General features: G+C 38.4%; 1 protein-coding gene across 14 annotated transcripts in view; it reads left to right on the top strand.

The window, feature by feature from the left end:
• The window catches only part of LOC310895032 (uncharacterized protein), a 287,235-nt gene that overhangs the window by 249,621 nt on the left and 18,421 nt on the right, over positions 1 to 19,193 (top strand). For 8 of the 14 annotated variants that reach the window (XR_014580370.1, XR_014580371.1, XR_014580373.1 and 5 more), the window contains one exon: positions 12,592 to 12,709. Coding sequence is in view for 1 of the 14 variants with exons in the window: in XM_083825796.1 (XP_083681922.1) it covers positions 12,592 to 12,702 (111 nt within the window). In the remaining 13 variants the exon portion in view is untranslated. Of the gene's footprint in view, positions 1 to 4,935; positions 5,019 to 12,591; positions 12,726 to 13,363; positions 15,416 to 19,193 lie in introns of those variants that run through there. The other 6 variants (XR_014580369.1, XR_014580376.1, XR_014580381.1 and 3 more) reach the window with 6 other exon arrangements.

The following is a 19,193-nucleotide window of genomic DNA, read 5'->3' as shown; positions in this document are numbered from 1 at the left end:
TGCTACCCATAATCTTAGGTCAGAATTGGCTAAAGACAGCTTTAACCCTATTTGTACAAACAAACAAAAACACACTTAAACACTGAGGGCTTAAGGTAACTTACAGAAGGGCAAGACAGTTACTTAACAGACTATTATGGAATGTTATGGTTCTTATTAGATAGCAGGAGCAGGTTTTGGTGGTTGTTCGCTATGATATCCAGTGTTGCTTATTGGAGTTTATCTAGCATGAGTCTCTTGAATTCTGCAGTATGGGCACAGTCTCTGTGCTGGAACCTAAACATTTGCAGTCTTTATTGTGTTAACCTGTCTACCTTGCTCATTCTATCCTGTCCCCAAGGGATCAAAAATCTGTTAACATCATCTACATCATTCATATTCTGACCTTACATTCTGTTTCCTGAATTTCAAACGGTCTGGAGGAAAAAGTCTTACTCTGTACAACAGTCAAGCAGTCACTAAAACAAAAACAATTTTTTTCACTCCTGTGGCATCACGCTGAATGATTAAAGTATTATAACTGCTTATAGTCCAGCAGTGCACTGTCATTGTCATAATTTGTATAGCTCTGTTGAAAACAAGGTTTAATTTACAAGCAGAGTATATGCAAAGTAAAGAAACGTCAGTGTTGTAAATAGTGTATTGAAAGTACTTTTAAAGCAAGTTCAAGACAGTGTAATTAGAGTTCAGATATAGACTTCATGTTTGAAATGGTTGGTAGCGGACTCTGATTCACGTTCACAATAGTGCTTTTACATCAGGAAGGAGCCTGGGATTTAATCCTTGTAATATCTTTTGGAAATACTGATGTATGATTACTGTAATCATTCACTCAGTTATCATTGTTTCATACAAGTTCAATAGAAAATGCTCCTTAATGCCAGCTGAGTAAATAAAAATACTTCGTGAGGATACATATACAAGAGTTAGACCATGTTTCTTCTTTCAGTTGTTACTGAACTTAAACTTTGTCCTGGATCTGTCTACCCCATCCCTCAGTCAATCTGAATTTCCTAAAGTTCTGTCATGTTGTGTAGCTGCTGTAAGAAACATTGAAGTGAGCTGTTGAAATGTGAAGTAAGATTCTCTTGCACAAGTGATTATATGTCCCATACAAACATCCATTGGAAAAGCCTAATTTCATTTATTAAATTAATAAATTGCCTTGCTGAAAAAATGATCTATCTCTTCAGACTTCTCCCATTGTCTTGGGTGACACCTGTTAAAACTACTTCACGCTAACACTGAGTGCAGATGTTTTCCTGTTTGGGTAGCCAATACAACATCTTGAAACACTTCTCTAAAAGTCAGTGTCATCCTTGTGCTTTACAGGATTCTTATTTCATTAAAAGTGGAGAGAGCTTTGTATTCAGGATACCAACACATGATAATTATGGTAAACCATGTAAAAATCTGGGCTGGCGGTGATCCATCAGATAAAGAGACAGTAGCCCATATATCTAAATGTCTTGTCACTTCGGAGCCGTGACTCTGTGGTGAAAGTGTTGCAATTGCCTTTTTTCCTTTCCTGGCTTTGGGCTTCACCACGAGGTTCTGTGGCCTCGAGGCAGTGATGGGCACAGACACTGTGCTGGCTCATCACTTCAGAGGGTGTGAGCTCTGTAAATCAGGGTAACGACTGAATGGAGAAGTCCTTTTTGAAGTTCCAAGTCCTAGCTGAGCAAGTTTACAGTTGTTGTTCCCACTAAGCAGGCATGAGGACATTACAGAAATTACCAAGGTGCTACTGCCTTCCTGGGACCCTAAGCACAAGGCTACCTAGGTGAGGGGGATAGAACTGCAGTTCTGAGTGGCTTGTATTTTCGTTATCATTATTCATATTTCTATTACCTAACATTTGGGGAATTTGAAACTGTCAGGATTCCCACCACCTTCCTAATGGCCTCTACTAAGGCATTGCTCTAGCAAATGTTTAGTTACTATATAGGTTATGGACTGAGGTTTATTAAAGTGAAAAATCATACTTTGTGGCATAATTGCAAAATTGGATTTTTTGAACACTAACAGTTCTCTGTACCTCATTCTCCATCAACTTCTCTACCAGTTCTGCTCTATTTCTGAACAAAGTCTTTACTACCAGTTTTATGACAACATATAATTCAGTTCAGAAGGTCTAAACAAGTCTTGTCTTTTCTGTTGTCAGATGCTAACAAAGTAGTGTGGGGTCATAGCTTGGTCAGAACTCTAGAATACACTTTTATGATCAACACTCCAAAGGAAACTGAAGGGCTTTCCTAATTAATATAATTAGGCTTAAAAGAATTATACATTTTTTAAAATGTAGACAACTTAGTGATTGGGTCAGGTAAAACAGTCTCAGTCTAATAAACATTTTTATCTGCCCACTGTGCCTCTACAGGTGAGCCACTATTTTCAGGCTTGGTTGCAGGCTATGAATTAATTTCTTGATCTGCAGTGATTCCTTTTAGTCCCTAGAGAGTTGTCAGTTGCCTCTGAGACCTGACTGTGGATCTCTCTCTCTAGGTCCTTGTAGGTAATAGACACTGCCATCCAAATATCTTAGAGTGTATGTTCTTGTACTCAACAGAGAGTGCCCTCTCCTTTTTCCAAGGGCCACACTGCTACTCATCTCCCTTCTTAAAGGAGTGAAATAGAAATTGAAGTAAAATAAAATGAACAATACCCTTTGCACCAACCTGAATATTCCTGGTCAGTAGAATTACTGTGCTAAAGGAATCAATTTACACCATCAGATAACATACACCAGGTCCTGTTGTCCTCAGTTACTTTTAGTATGCTACATGTTTACTGAATGTTTTACAAAACATGGCTGTTTTTTAATGTCAAGTACTTACAATTCACCTTAGCAACTGAGCTAGTCTTGAACAGAAAGGAAAGAAATGAATGACTTAATACAACATGTATATAGGCATTACAATGTAAACTGCAGTTCCTATTATATACAGCTTCATTTATAAGTAGATGTGGATGTTAGAATCTGTGACCAAGGCTGAGTCTGGTTTAATACTTTTCCTTGCCTACAGAAAAATGAAGCTTGATTTAAACTAAATGTTATTTTTAGAATAATGAAGCAGTAACCTTTTATCAAACTGTCTTAATACCGCATGACTTGTAAGAAAATGCTTTTCCCAGCTGATATAGACTTGAACAGTGAGGGGAAAAAAAGCAGCCATCAAAGTGAAAAGGACTTAAATTCTTATGGAAAAAAAAAAATACTAGCTGGGATTGTACCTGATATGTTGTCAGTAAATAGTTTCTGAAATCTCTTCACTAGCTTTACTGGTCACAAGGAGTTAAGGTTAGTGCGCCTGAAACTTCCTGACAGCACCAGGAGCTTCAAATCTTCTTTTCTTTGAAGTGTGGGTGGCCATATTTCATTTGATGTTTCCTGGGTCTGTGTTCTTCAGTAAGAACTTTTTATATTAATTGCTATTCTGTTGAAAGAGTACATAAATAAATAAATAAAAATCAGAACTCCTTAGAATAGCGTTTAAGCTTCTGTGGGAAATTTTAGTGGAGTTGCATAATGTCAGTTGTCCTAGAGCCTTGTCTTGTGGCTAGCTGGTAAATCTTAAGACTTAGCTAAGGCTTCTTGCAAAAATGAAAATGAGTTCTGTAAGCAAAGATAGCAATCCTGGAGTAAAACAGTCCTTGGCTTGTGTTGTGTAAAGCTTTAGACAACAAGGGGCATTGTCTTAATAGTCTCAATTAAGATTTCCTCTGTTTTCCAGCAACTTTTATGGCTTTTGTTCATGCTACCAATGCCACAGGATGTTTACCAAATTGATCTCTTGAAACAGAAGTGAGAAAAAGATATGCCTGGACTGCAATAGGGAATGCTCTCCAAAAGGTTACTGACATGGAGAAAAAGGAGGCTAGAGAAACCTTGTAACCTGCTATGTAACTGAGTCCATGGTTATGTTGATCTAACACTTTTCTTCCCCTCAGTAAAAGAAACCAGAGGCAGGCTTCAAAGATAAATTAGCTTATTTAACTGCTTGAAAGCATGTAGCATCAGAATGAAGTAACATGCTGCTAGAACACCCAAATATTTGCTTGGCTGCTTATGTTAACACCAACACATTGCAAAGAATTTCCACTGTTTTCAGGGTTCCTTCTGTTACTTATGCCACTTAAGAATAGCGTTAAACCATTAAACTGTAAATCTTCATAGAGCTGCAATCTGTTTTCAGTTTAGAAACTTAGAGTACTAAGAGCTGGGAAAATATGGGAAATGCAAATGGCATTCCCAGTGTTGGTGGGGAAAAATGGAGTGTTTGACTTAAGTTAGCTGATGTTAGTAAGGACTCAGGAGGCTCTATCACTACTGCTGCATTGCTTCATTTAAACTAATGTCAAAGCAGGAATGGGTGTAATTAAGTGACTGTCCTTTTTGCCCTCTACCTTTACTTCCAGTTTTCACTGGACATTTGCAATGATTAAGTGAAATTGAGTGAAATATTGGACCGCTACAGGATTCAACTTAGTCTTGCATGATTGAGGTCTCTTGTTGTCCATTATTATAGGCTTAAACATTTCTTGAGGTAAATATTGATTTAACCCTGTGAACTTAATTCAAAACTCAAAACTTGTGGTTTCATGTTGGTATGAAGGTTTGTAGAACTGTAATGCAAGGAAGCTTATTATATATCTGATTCCATATTAACAAGGGATTAAGAGAACAGATTTTTTGTTAAAATTCTATACAAATATTTGTCAGTGGTACTTTCCATTTAGACTGGTTGGGCTGAAAATTGACTAAAGCACTGCAGACAAGGCACCATGTGTTGATAAAACAGTAACATATTATGAAGGGGAGATTCTAAAACTAATTCAGGGATCAGTGTAAATTGCAGTCCAAGACAACTTTATTAGTCAATGCAAAATGTAGTATTGTCCTTTGAGTTTAAATGACAGCATGTGGATCTGCAGGTGTTAGTCTACTGGAATACGCCTTGAGGAAAAAAAATGAGGAAGACTGATTATTTTGCTGATTGTAAAAGGTGAAAACTGAAGTAAGTGAAAATGTCTAATTTTCATTGTTGAACACTCGGATATTTTTTAAAAGGCGGGGGGGGGGGGGGAAGAGATGTTGTATGCCCTACCTGTAACTTGCAATCTTTATTCTTTGTAAAAAATTTTATGAAGGAACTCTGAAAATGCCTGTCCTGTTTGAGAGAAGAAGTGATGCAAGAAACACCACTGTTCCCAAAGTTTGATGGATACTCTAAAATCTGTCATACAAAATGTAATCATTAGTGGTTTAGTACAGGCTGTGGTACCAATGAAGGTACTAGATAGGTGCATTACTATCAGCTACTTCAGCTACTATCAACAAAATATAAATGCAAGTAGATTATATGATCATGCAAGAAATCACAACCTTACTGGCAGATTTTAAAGTGAGCTGTAAAAGCAGAATTTTTAACTTGAAAACAAAACAAAAACTTGATATTTTCATGTACAGGAGATCCCATAGACAAGACTTCAGCATTTGTTTGGTTTGGTATTCATTTAGCAGAAGCACCACCATGTCTTTCAAATGCTACAATAAGGACATTCAGACTCTTCATGTGAAGCATAGTATTGCTTACTCCATCTTGAGCCAAAAATCTCACCAGCAGTCGTGTGTGCAATGGCTGATCTGGTTCTGCTGGGAAAGACTATTCTGGTGGGATTGGAAGACTGAAACTGCTGACTGGAAACACTGAAAAAGGCAAATTATTCTTGGTGCTTTCAGTAATTCTTTAAAAATCTTATTCACCAGGCAGAACTTGTTAGTTTCCTAATTAACATTGCCTTGGCCCTTTTAGAATTGTGTTACTTTTCAGATAGGGCCTGAATTTCTTGTGCAGATACGAGTAGCTTTCAGATGAAAAGGGGTATAAAGTTTCTGGAAAAAGTATGTGTTTTTAATTTTTTTTAACTAGCATTTTTTTTGGCACAGCTGTCGTGGGTACTAGAACTGTCATATGACTATTAGAAGAATGGAGAGGTAGAAGATGGCAAAAAAAGTTTTATTACTAGCTGAAGGAACTTAAGAGCCTTTTATTTTATGTCAAAAGTTGTCTTCTGACATGAATGGACCACATCTCTCAGTTGATGGACCCTGCCATTCCTGGCACTTTAAAATGCATTATGGCCAATTAAAAATTCCTTCTGGGGCCAATGCCCTATGTTTGCGGCTCTACTTCTGGCTATTACATTTTTAATGTTAATCTTTATAGAAGCCTTGTAATACATTAAAAATATCTTGATTAAATACGCTTTTTTTGTTTAAAAAGTAACTCTGAATATGCTATCCATCAAATATATACCCAGAAGGAATCTTTTAATCCAACAAAAATTACATGGCTTGTTTTTAAAATTTAATATTCCTTTAAAGATATTGGAACTTTGTCAAAATTAACTTCTTTAATCATATGATAGCCATTGACTGTTTTTTGGACAATATAAATTGGAACAACTCTATTGACTGTATGAGGTATAGCAACAAAAAGCCTTAAGAAGTGCTTAGTGTAAAGCTATGGGACTGAGCCTGATAAATATATATTTCTTTGAATGCTTATATCATTGTCATAAATTAATTCATAATTCAATGTGAACTGGCAATGTGTTAGCCAAAAGCAGTCTGATTCTGAGACTGATAGTGTTTTGAGTAAGTGCAGTATGATTCTATTAATAGTATATATGCATGTATATCAGATGGAACTTTATGGAGATATTAATGTGATTAGGCAATATGAAGACAAAGCTGTTCAGTGCTTGATTTTTGCTATAACATGTGTAATGTCCCCTTTGAAAGAATAATGAATAACATTTTCTTTCACTGTTTTATCTTATCATTTTATGACTTTTATGGCTTTTGTAGTTACAGTAAGAGAGAATCCTTACAATTTGTAGTAAAAGTTTGATATACCATTCTGGCATACAAATACTTCTGTTCTGGGACTAGGGACCTATTGTTTACTGAGAAATCCATTCAAGATAGAGAAGGACATTTGTGGCAGATGAAGGAATGTGTCCCAGGTGTGTTGGCCTCCAAGGTAGTTTAAAGTTAAAAATCTGAGTATTGAACACTGGCTATATTAAACAAAAATGCAGTACTCTGTCTATTGAACAGTTTACAACAATGAAGAAATTGGGTTTTGAACACAAATCACATACGATATAAACACTTCAATTATCTAATGTAGAAACAGATGATTTCATCTTTTTATTTTTATTCTGTTCTCCTTATGTATGTTTCATATGGAGAATACTTTCAGTTGGGACAGATACATTGTGACCTTTGGCACTGTAAGTAAGCGTGTTTTCTGTTTCTACTGCATTTATTTTAAAGCTAGGCTATAACATTCAGATCAAGAAAAGAACAAGTGTTTTCTTTTTCTCCAGTTAACAGCTGGAGCTGAGCCTTTTAGGGTTAAAAATAGTAGGATATGTATATTCAAGGGAGTACAGCTTGCTTAAGTCCTTTAATGTATACATCTCATAGATACAACGTGCTCAAAACCTAAATTTTTCTTTCATGTTCCTCTAACTTGATGCTTCTGCGTGAAACTCATTATGAGCCTTTTGAAATCAGAGCAATTAAAAAAAAAAAAGGCAATATATCTAAGAGATTTCCTAATGAATCGGTTTGAGTTAGCAGCAGTCTTGTGATTCTGAATTCCAAAGTAATAGCATATATTCCTTATAGGTGTTCACTGCCTTCTCATTGATATAAAATAACAGGAAAAAGTAGTTTGGTCTGATTTTTTTTCAGAGGTCATAGGAAGGATATTTATAGAAATAAGTTTCCCTTACATTCCAAATATCTTTTTTCCCCTTTTCTCCTTTCTCTGTATTTTTCCATGTTATAATAGGATAATTTGTGATATGCATCTGGTACCTTTTCTTTACAAGTCGTTACAATGCTTCCATTTCTAAACTTTAATTTATGTTCTATTGTGTCCTACAGAAATTATTTCCTAATGCACACATTCCTCAGTTCAGATAGTTTTATTATTGTGCCCTTCTCAATTCGCTAAGGATACCTTTACATTCTGACAGAAACATAGTTCTTCAAAACATAGATGACCTAAATCTTAAGAAAAAATGTGGTATCACTTCCCAAGAAGATTTCTATTTCATTCTGTGATCCTGGAAGATCATTCTGAAGTATTACAGATATGAAATTGTTATGAAATGAATTTCCCATGAAAGTGACCTCTTGCCCAGGAGAGATTAAACACTTGTGTTGTATGTATCATTCCTTCTGAATGAGAATTACACCATGGTGCATTGGGAAAATATAGCGGGGCATATTATTGTACATTATACTGGCCTGGAAAAAGAACACTAAAACATACTTTAAAAGAAATGAAATAATTTCTACTAATGTTAGTATTTATAAATGTAGTATGTTCTCTAAAAAATAACTGAGGGGACGCTTGGAAATCATTTGGCTATTAAATATTCAGGATTGCTAACAACTCTGCAAAGCTAGTCAAAACAAAATTAAGAATAAACTTAATTTCACTTCCTTGCTTGTCTGCTATTATAGTCTTCAGTTCTGTGACAATCTTTTTTCCTGTGTATTTCTGTTTCAGTCTACAAATCTGAGTCCTTACTCAGATTGGTGTTTGAGGTATGACCCTAACATGTTTTCTGAACGCTGCTAGCACCCTATTTAAAGATTGACTTAACATTTTTACATAATTCCTGTGATTGCAATGTCTGGTTCAGAACTAACGTACTTGCAGTACCCTTCCAAAGGCAGAGACTTGCAATCCCTAAAGCATAGGTTGGAATAAAAAATGAAGTTTGTAAGAAATAACCTGTAATTGTACATATCTTGATTCAGTCTAGGATATCAGGGTTCAAAACACATTCCCTTGACCTCAGCTGAAGCAATGAATGTTTTGAAGTCTAATGTGTTGGAGACTCAGATCTAGCACCATGAAGAAGGGACAAAATTCTTGCTACCCTTTGAGTATGAACAAGGGTCACTGAGACTGATTTCAGATCTGGATGGTTTGAAATATTTGCCTTTTCTTTTTTCCTCTGGTGGGAACTTGAGCTGATTTTGAGTTAAGTTACCTGTTTTATCTTAAGGATAGTTGGTTTGATCTACTGTATAATGCTTTCAATCTTCCTTCAAGGATGAATTGGGTCTTAGGCAATGAAGAAAGTTGTATTCTAGGTTCCCTTTCCCTGCTCCCTATCTACATTTGTTCCCTTTCAGACTGTTATTCTTTCCTCTTGTTTTCTTGCTTAATCATGTTCAAGACTGACCCTGTAATGATCACATCTAACTGATCATAAAAATCATATTGAGAATGATAGTGAGTTCTGCTCACTATCTGCTCAAAAATACCTTTTGTATTGGGTTTATGTGGCAAGGTTTTGGTAGTAATGAGGAGCTGCAGGGGTGGCTTCTGTGAGAAGAGTCCAGCAGCTGCTCCAAGTTAGATAAGGGCCAGTTTCAGCTGGCTCCAAAGGGACCCGCTGCTGGCCAGGGCTGAGCCAACAAGCAATGTTGTTTGCACCTTTGTGAGAGCAGATTTAAGGAAGGGAAAAACTACTGTGCAACAGCAGCTAGGAGAGCGGGGAGTGAGAAGCAGCCCTGCAGACCCCAAGGTCAGTGCAGAAGGAGGGCAGGAGGTGCTCCAGGCATGCAGCAGCAGTTCCCCTGTGGCCTGTGCAGAGGTCCCAGGTGGAGCAGGCTCTCTCCCTGCAGCCCATGCACGGTGGAGCAGATCTCCATGCTGCAGCCTGTGGAGGAGCCCCCAGTGGAGCAGGTGGATGTGGCCTGAAGGTGATTGTTTAATTGGTTCAATGTGCAAACCTTTTTTGCAAGTCTGATTTAAAGGCCCAATACTTAATCCAGACTTTTCCCACCCACACTGCCCAAACTAAAGGATTAAAGTTTCCTCATGCTCTTTGAGGACTTTTTACTCTTGACTGTAACATTGTGATGCTATTGCTTCTAGACTGATTGTATTGTGAATTAGTGGATGCAAGAGCTTGGCATACATTTAAGCTAGACATTTCATAACGAGTTTAATCTTGCTCTAAATTTCTGATCTTCAGTCAGATTGCGCAAGTTTCTCATGTGCCTTTGTTTCTTCACACTTCCACCATCCTCCTAACAGTTATGCTGTGTTCATGTAATGATCAAAGTGAATATTTATCAATATTGAATTGGAATGTGTGAAACAGCACAAGAATTAAGGTAACCTTACAGTTACCTTAATATCTTAAGTCTCCTTAAAAGGAGAGTTTCACTGACCGAAACTTTAGACTATTTTTTGATCAGGCCTTGATTTAACTGATATAGGAAAAGGTAATACATCTGAATTGGTAGAGTGACAAGCTGGTAAAATGTAATAGAGGACTAGGTCACTGTCACAGTTGCATTAAATTGATACTCTTCAATTAGTGAACCATAAATGGAAAATTATGTTCTCAAATGCAAATGGAAGGAGGGAATATAAAATATTTAGTCATAAATGAAAGATGTTAAATACTACGGTGGTGTTCCATTAAAAACAATTTAGTTACTGTGCCATCTTTCAGTGCTTCTTTAGGGAGCTAAGAACTTCTGCTTTCTTAAATGGAAGCTCTCTCCTGTCTGATACTGAGTATCAGAAGTAGTTCTCTTGGGTAGGTGACAACTCAGGAATCTTACACTCAGTCTTCACTCCAGTAGATGCTTTTGTGGTTTGTTACTTTGTTTTGCATAGTCTTGGCAATTATTTCAGATAACCATAAGTAAGTTTGAAGTAGATTTCATGTTGTTTTTTTAATGAATATCAGACAGATCTTGCACCATTACCACTATCTTCTGTCATAAATACTTTGAGATGGAAAATAATGCAATTAGATTCTGTTGTTACCATGAAAAGTAACACATTTTAATCTCTCACTGATCTGAACGCATTTCTTCCATGGCCTGGGAAGGCACTCAATGGATGCGTTGTTTTTAGACTTACTCCTGAGCTTCATGTCCCAATGCAACTTTTCTTCCTGTCACTCTGAAAAGAGAATGCAAGTCCTGTAACTGCATTGATGTTAAAACTGACAAACTGTGCTCTCAGATATAATTAAACTTGATCTCTGTCCTCTAAGCTTGAAAATCTAGGGTGAGTGCTAAATTCTTCAGAACAAGTAATCATAGCAAGACTATCCTTGAAAATAATTTAATGCAACTGAAAACACTGTTGAAAACTAAACCACATCTGTACTTCCAGTATTGTAAATAATAGTACGTTCCCTGATAATCCGTCCTTCAGAGAAATGAGATTGCTGATTGTCTAAATAACTTTAAATATCTTTAAAAAGGTGATAAATGTTTTTCTTTGCAGTAAGTATAGCAACTTCTTTTACTCCATCCCTTACTCTGAGAAAACAAATGAGATCAGAGGTGAGATTTTCTGCGTGAGGATTCTTTTCAATCAATTCACAAACTGTGTAAACACACTCAGATTGTTACTACGTCAAATAGGCAAATGCTACCTCCTTTCAGATGTGTTCAGTTTCTTTATTCTGCTCATGTTCTTGACAATGTGTCACTCTACGACTGATGCATGGTCACTCCTTTGCCAGCAGACAGTGCCTGAATTGGCATGCTGTCTTTTGTGTTGATAAGCCTTGAAAGCTGGCAAAATATTCAGCCTTGAGGGAGGGGAGGAAGAGAAGGTAACTCAAGTCAGTATGTTTCCAACACTTCAAGACTTTATATTTTCTTCTGTTATCTTACAGAAAACAGGAAAATGATCAGGTATAAAGTTTGTGTTATGCAATGCTTTGAAGTAGCTGTTGGAGCTCTTGGAAACAGTTTTGTGGACTCCGATAGATAACTGACTAAGCAGCTGGCTTACCCCCTCTGCAGCCCCAACATAGTGCAAGCTGCAAGCAGCAGTGTGCCACCGTGGCACCTGGCAGCAGCACAAACTGCCCTGCGCTGGGGAAAGCTGGTCCCAGCGAACCTGGGGTAACTAAAAATGGTGGGTTGAGAAACCCCTGACAGGCATCAAAAGATGCCCAGTCAGACGAGCCTGTGGCCCTCAGTGGCTGTTAGGGAATGCTGAGGTGGGATGGTGGGAGCGCTATGCTGGCCACCTGCCCCTCTGCCCTGCCAGGACTGGGGAGGGTGAAGGCTGGTGTCTGTGTGCCCCTTGGGTGGTGTAGGGGTCCCAGCCACTGCCAGGCTCTTCTGGTCACAGGTTTGTGTGGGCTGGCAGTAAATTAAGTAAAACTTGATGCTATTCTGCCTGCAACATCTGCCTGTAATTGTGCCCTCATGGAGAAGTAAGGGACCCCTTGTGCAAAGCATTCATGTCCTCCGGGCTTTTTACATGTTATTTTGTTTGTACTGTTTGAATTCTGAGGATCGTAACCTGTTTTCCATGTCCAAAAATAAGACTGAAAAAGTTGTATAAGAACTCATCTGTGAGCTTCCGTTCCTAAACTTAACATGATCTTAGTATCCTAAGTCATGTGGAGAAAGCAAAGTGAGGAGGAGAAGTGTGTCAAGATCTTGATCATCTGTTGCTTTGGGTCGAGATTAATTTGTTTGAATTTAATGATTGTTTTGTTTTTTAGACTGGTGGTGACATTGAACTTAAAGCAGGAAGATGGCTAATGGAAGTGGTTATGAAAGTGGAAGTGACAGCATCTGAAGTGGAAGGGAAAACTGAAGACTTAAAGTGCTGAAAATCATGTGGGTGAGAAGACTGGTAATTTCCCTTTCACAGTGCTATGAAAACTGACGCATTCTGCTTGATTATGGAGACTTAATATCTGTAATTTGATACTTGCTCTATGTGAGGATAAAAATCAGGGCATAGATTTAAAGAATATTACTTAGAAATTGGCTAGTCTTCGGTAACGAGAGAAGCTGTAGAACACGGTTGAAAGTACTGCAAATAGAAAATGGATCCTAATGTGAACTAGGCTTGCTAGTGATATCTAATATTATATTGATAGTTAGCTGGGTTTGGGGTTAAAGGTGTTGGAGATGAGCTTGGGTATGAATAGATTATATGTAAACACTTGCATTTTGGTTGATTTTTAGATGCCTGTCCTAAATCTGTTGTAGTAATGACTACAGGTAAAGGTAAACTTCAGGTAAACTGTGGTGGATTGATCTTGGCTGGCTGCCAGATGCCCACCAGCTGCTTTGTCACTCCTTGTTAGCAAGATGGGGAGAAAAGATGGACAAAACTTAAGGGTCTATGAAAGGACAGCGAGCTCACCGATTACCATCATGGGCAAAACAGCCTTGACTTGAGGAAGATTAAGTTATTGCCATTAAAAATAGAGCAGGATGCTGACAAACAAAAACAGAACTGATAACACCTTCCCTTCTTCCTAGGCTGAATTTTGCTCCTTTGTTCATGACTCGTATGCCTCCACACCCGTTTCAGCCCAAGAAATGCAAGAGGATGAGGAAGTGGGGGTTGCAGTCAGTCCACAACACTTCCTCTCTGCCATACCTTCTTCCTCATGCTTTTCCAATGCTCTAGCGTTGGGTCCCTCATATGGGTTACAGTTCAGTCCTGCTGCCTGTCAGCTTTCCACAGGCTAAAGCTTCCTTCAGGGCACTTCTACCTGCGCTTCTGTGTGGTCCTCCACAGGGTGCAGTGTGGTTATCTTCTGACATGTTCTTCCGTGGGCTTCTGGGGAACAATCATGGCCTTCTCCATGAGTTTCAGAGGGTGCCTGAAGAACCTACTAGCCCTCCTTCACTGGCCTTGGTGTCTACAGGGTTATTTCACTTTCCTTTCTCCTCTTTCTGCGCTCCTTTTTCTCAGCTGCTGCCCAAAGTGTATGAAAAAAATAAAATGGGTTCTTAGATGTGTTATTACAGTGATGCCATACCTGTGGCTGGTGGTCCAGTTGTACCCTGTGCTTGTGAATCTGTTTTGGAAGGAGCTGGCTGGAACTGACCCTGTCCAAGATCAGGGCATCCCCTAATCTCTTTTCACAGAAGCCGCCTCTGCAGACCTCCAGCTACCAAAATCTTGCCACATAAATCCACTGTACAACTTAAAATAATATTAGAAGATTTAGATGGTGCTTGAGTTGAAAGTCAGGAATTTGGGTAACTGGAAGATAATTTGGAGATTAAGGAAGTTAATTATGAAAATGCTTATTTTGCTTTAAGAGAGGGTTTATTAATTTTTAATTACTTTGTTCTGCATTGCATAATTCAATTATATCCGTACTGGAACTTTGTGAACTGAAGAAAGATTGTGGGTTTTGTGCTGTTTTTCCCCAAGTACAGGGTCCAATTTCAATAAAACTGGGAAGAAAATTCACTTATGTTAGGGAAGAGAAAAATATGCCAGATTAATATATATCAGTATGAAAAATAACATTATCACCTTCTAGTAGCTTGAAAGGCATATTAAGCTAAAACAGCCCACTATAAATAAATGAAACTTAACGAAACTTGGAGGTAGATTATGTATACCTGAAACTTGTTGGTTTTCCTTCCTATTTTCTTTTCTTTTTTCTATTCTTTGTTCTCTCAGAGCACTAGTGGTAGTCGCTCTACTGGCATTTTCACTACAAGGCTAGAAACTTTGTATTGATCACCAAAATATGAGACTAGATTTTATAATTTTGGTTGTTTCTCAAGAAACCCTTCACACTAAGGGGTTGAGTGAAAGAAAGAGGGAAATAATGGTGTGTGTGTGTTACAAACATGCATAATTAATACTCTCTGGTATTTGCTCATCTAAATATATAAAGAATTTTTTTTTTACCAAGTAAAACTATATAAAGTGGTGGTAATGCGTGCCATTGTTGCCATATATTTGACTTGAGATGCAGAAATTACTAGAGTATATTTGGGTACATCCATACTATTCCAAAATATACTTAGACTTAGAAGAAACTCAAACAGTAATGTAATTATATTTATTCAAAGGAAGCAGTCCACTTTTTCTGAATACTTTTCGTTTGTAAAATACATATGCCTCTATATAAGGTGATTCAAAAATGTAGAATAATGGGCAAAATGAATGGTATAACAAGATTTTGCAGTACTCATTAAAAATAAAAACATTTTTCTTCAATACCTGTTTTTGTGAATTTCATTAAATGAGGTTCTTGACACAACTCTACCTTCTGAAGTAGAATTTAAAAAGGGACAAAATGTTAGCTGCCTAGACAGATATGATTTCTGATGGGAAAGCTCTCTACTGTCGTATTTTGGACAGACTTGAGCTCTGTTAAAATGATCATGGAAACAGTTGAAAAAGGAAGAGCTAATAACTGGCACCTATTTTTATGTCCATCATGTGTGTAAGATTCTGCATCTGCTAGTCTGTAATTTACTGAAGGAGTTTTTTGCTACAAAAAAAAAAATCTCCGGTCAAAGTCTCAACAATTTTACTTTGACTCCGCATTTAAACATATCTTTACTGTGTGTTTGTGTAGGGGTGTTACATACTCTGTACTTGCCATGTTGGCCTGTCCTATACAATCATTTAAAAAAAAACAGACTTCATGGATTGATTATGCTATGCAGTATTGGTTTTGTAGTAGATATTAAAGTGTCTAAAGTCATCTTTGAGAACCAATATGTGACTGGAACATCTTCCAATTGTCTGAATAAGATTTTGTCCACGTCCTTTTTGGACAGCTGCCGTGTCTCCATTTTTGAGGTCTCACTGATCCTGTTTCAGACTACTGTAGGAAAGCTGTTTCTTTATGTAGAATGTGGTCTTTGTTATTTCCTAAAAATCTTGTATCCATCTGTCTCAACCCTGTTCATGAAAACTATTGTCTCTACATGTGTTGCCCAATTTTTTTCAGGTAGCACCAGCGTACCTTCCCAGCTGTCTGCTCTTTGAAGATCACTGTTTGCAGAAATCATGGCTCTGCAGTGGGCAGAGGGATTTCTGTTGACTGACAGAATGTATCTGTTGCTGCCATAACCTTTCTTCTTGACTTTTGAGGAGAATATCCTGGAGACCTCAGTCGTCTTCACCTGAGTCCTCAGAGCCATGTAATTTCCCTTGATCTTCCCAGTCCCCTCATACCTATGTGGATGGGCAACAAGGAGGAGTACTTCAAGACCTATGTGAGTTCCAGCATTCTCTGCAATGTTGAGGTTCCAGGCCCTGTATAAGCACTAAATCTCCTAAAAGAGCAAATCTGTTTGGAAGATGGGCTTGTATGCCAGCCTTCACCTAATTCTAGATGATAACCAGTTCTTACAGCCAGTTCTTATATGTATGCACTATAATCAATCTAATGATTTCACGTATCTTAGAGAAAATAAACCTATTTACAAAGTCTAACTTTTCCCAATTCCTCCACCCCAAATAGAAACTTTCTGTCCAACCACTCCCCTTAAGGAACTGAATGGCTTTACTTGCATAAATGAAGACTTATGATTGGAAGTAACTTTATGAAAGTTACTTTTGAAGAAGAATGATCTGCTTTTTTATGTATGCTGTTTAAGTTTCACATACGGAATTGTATCTTCAACAAAAAATACTGTTGCTTCAATTCTAGGCTCCTAAAATGTAACTGCTTTTCTTTCTTGGGAACTTTTTACGGCTTCTTTCCTGACACTTCAGTAAATGTGCATCTTGGACTAGAAGTTCAGATTAAAAGGTAACTGAGTTTCAAGCCTACTGAACGAAGGGCCAGTCTTCGTGAATCATATTGCTTCAAACTTCTATTTGATGTTCATGGAAGCTTAGGGAAATAAAGGACTGAGGCTTCAGATCAGGTGCTGCTTAGCCTTCTGCATTTGAATATTCCTTTAAATAAGAGGCCTTTGAATCTGGTTAGGTAGCAGAATAACTGGACTGAAGTTCTCAGCCTGTGGAGCTTTGATTTCTTTGCATTTAGGAAAATGTCTGGTTTCTTAGAAGTTGAAGTAAAGGCTTAGTTGCCTATAACTTGGAAATCAGCTTCAGAGCTTAGTTTTTTGCTACTGAGTGGATGACTTAAAAGATGATAAAAGGAGAAAGTAGGAAGTCTTTAGAACTAAAAAATTTTGAATGAGAAAGTAGAATATTTAAGCACTCCATCCTCATTCTGCAGTAAGTGGATCTTGCTCAGGCTTTTGTCTTTTTAAGTCAGAGATGACTTAGAGAAAGGGAATGCTTCTGGAAATTGATTAAAAATGAGAAAATGAGGTATCAAAATAATTATTTCAAGAAACAAGTCAAATGTTAGCCTGTTTTTTGTTAGAGAAAATCAGGAATAATAATGATACAGTAGGGGATTGTCCTTCAGTGTCTAGGACTAGAGTTTCTCACTGTTTGTAAGCAGGGTATGTTCACTCTTTCATTTAACTAGCTGAACAGAACTGTTCTGGCAGTCTCCAAAGACTGACTTATTCCAACTACGAAACATTCCCACTGCATGCTTTGATAGAAAACTTTCACCAATTTTATGTAGGCTCAGCTGCTTTGTAAACTGATCTAGATACCATGTAGAGAAGGTAGTTCATCTCTGCGATCGTGTGTCGTCTTAATCTGGCAGGCAGCTAAGCACCACGCAACCGTTTGCTCACTCCCCTCCAGATGGATGGTGAAGAGAATCAGGGGAAAAAAAGGTAAGAACACATGGGTTGAGATCGAGACAGTTTAATAGGACAGAAAAGAGAGGGCAGTGTTGATATAAGAATATACAGAGCAAGTGTTATGCAAAGCAATTGTTCACCACCTGCTGACTGATGTCCATCTGGTCCATGAGCAGTGGCAGGCCCTGGCCAACCCCCCGGTATTATTGTTCCCCATGACACCAAAAGATATGGGACATCCCTTTGGTCATTCTGGGTCAGCTGTCCTGGTTTTGTATCCTCCCAGCCTCCTTGCTGGCAGGGTGGTATAAGAAACTGAAAAGTTCTTGGCTCTGTGCAAGCATTGATGTGCAGGAACTAAAATGTGTTATCAGCACCTTTTTTCCTCTTAAATTAAAAACAACATACCAGCCACTATAAAGAAAACTAATCTATCTCAGCTGAAACCAGGACAATATCTACCCCTTATTCTATACCATTTACATCATGCTCAGGTCCCATGCTTTTTAATAATCCTAATTAATCACATTTTTTCCTATATTTTTATATATATATATATATATATACATACACATACAGATAGCATTCCCTTAGCTTATTGGCCACCCTCCTAAAATGTCCATTGAGTTTTAGTCCATTGCTTTGGGCTCCATCTGTCGTAACAGTCCTTCAGGGCAGGAGAGGTGGTGTGCGATGTTGGATTGCTGTGTGCTGAGGTCAGCCCTGGTTCCATCACTGTTGCACTTCTGTGGTTGTTTTTCCTTGCAACTCATGTACCCATGCCTCTAGGCTGGGGTATATTTTTCCATCTGAGTTCCTCATGTCCTCTCTGTGGTCACACAGGTAAAACCACTGGGTGGCATGTGGTGTGTGCCCACTATATCCTTCCTCCTGAGCAGAGGAATGCTTACTCCTAATAGCTGAGATACTGGTCTGTGCGAGTGGGGAGCAGGATATATCCTCTTAATTGCTGGAACTCCTGGTACAGTTCCTCCACAGCTGAGATGCAAGCCCATAGAGAAGAAGAGAGGCTTTCTTAATACTGCTGGAGTTGGCAGCCAATTCATCCACTATTTGTTCCTCTCAGTCTTTCCAAGCTATTACTGCCAGTGAGTTGGCATACAATGATATTGCACTCCATACAAACTTTTGCCACGTGGGTCACATGTACGTGACTTCATCTGGATCTTCAGGTAACTGCTCATTATCTAGGTCACCATAAATAATCTCCAGCATGGCTAATTCCCTGGGGTACAGGGTACCTCTCTCCATAGTGGTCTGGTTGGTTGGGTGACACGTATCATCTTCCTTGAAGGAATGCCTTTCTTCACGTCTGACAAGAGCTGCCTCCAGAGGCTGAAGACTTGTGCCCCTTTTCCAACTGCTTTGTCAATGCCTCCATCCCTAGAGGGATCCCAGCTGCCTGGCTTTCCTGCCCTCTGATTCTATGCTACTAGCTGTTATCTCGGCATCGGAGCAGCCAGGTGACAGTGTGCTCACCTCGGCAATGACTGAAGTCTTTACACACAGTTTGCGGCTCACCGAGGGATAGGGCGGTTACTGCTGCATCTGTGAGTTCTGCCTCTTCCCTTTTCTGATGGCCCTGGTTCAGAGTAGCCTGTCTCGTCCACTTCTTCCTCTGCCTTGTCTGAGT

The sequence above is a fragment of the Anser anser genome (assembly GCF_964211835.1).
Source record: "Anser anser genome assembly, chromosome: 2".
Classification (NCBI taxonomy): Eukaryota; Metazoa; Chordata; class Aves; order Anseriformes; family Anatidae; genus Anser; species Anser anser.
The sequence above is the reverse complement of the archived record's forward strand: the minus strand, read 5'-3'. Positions and strand labels throughout refer to the sequence as shown.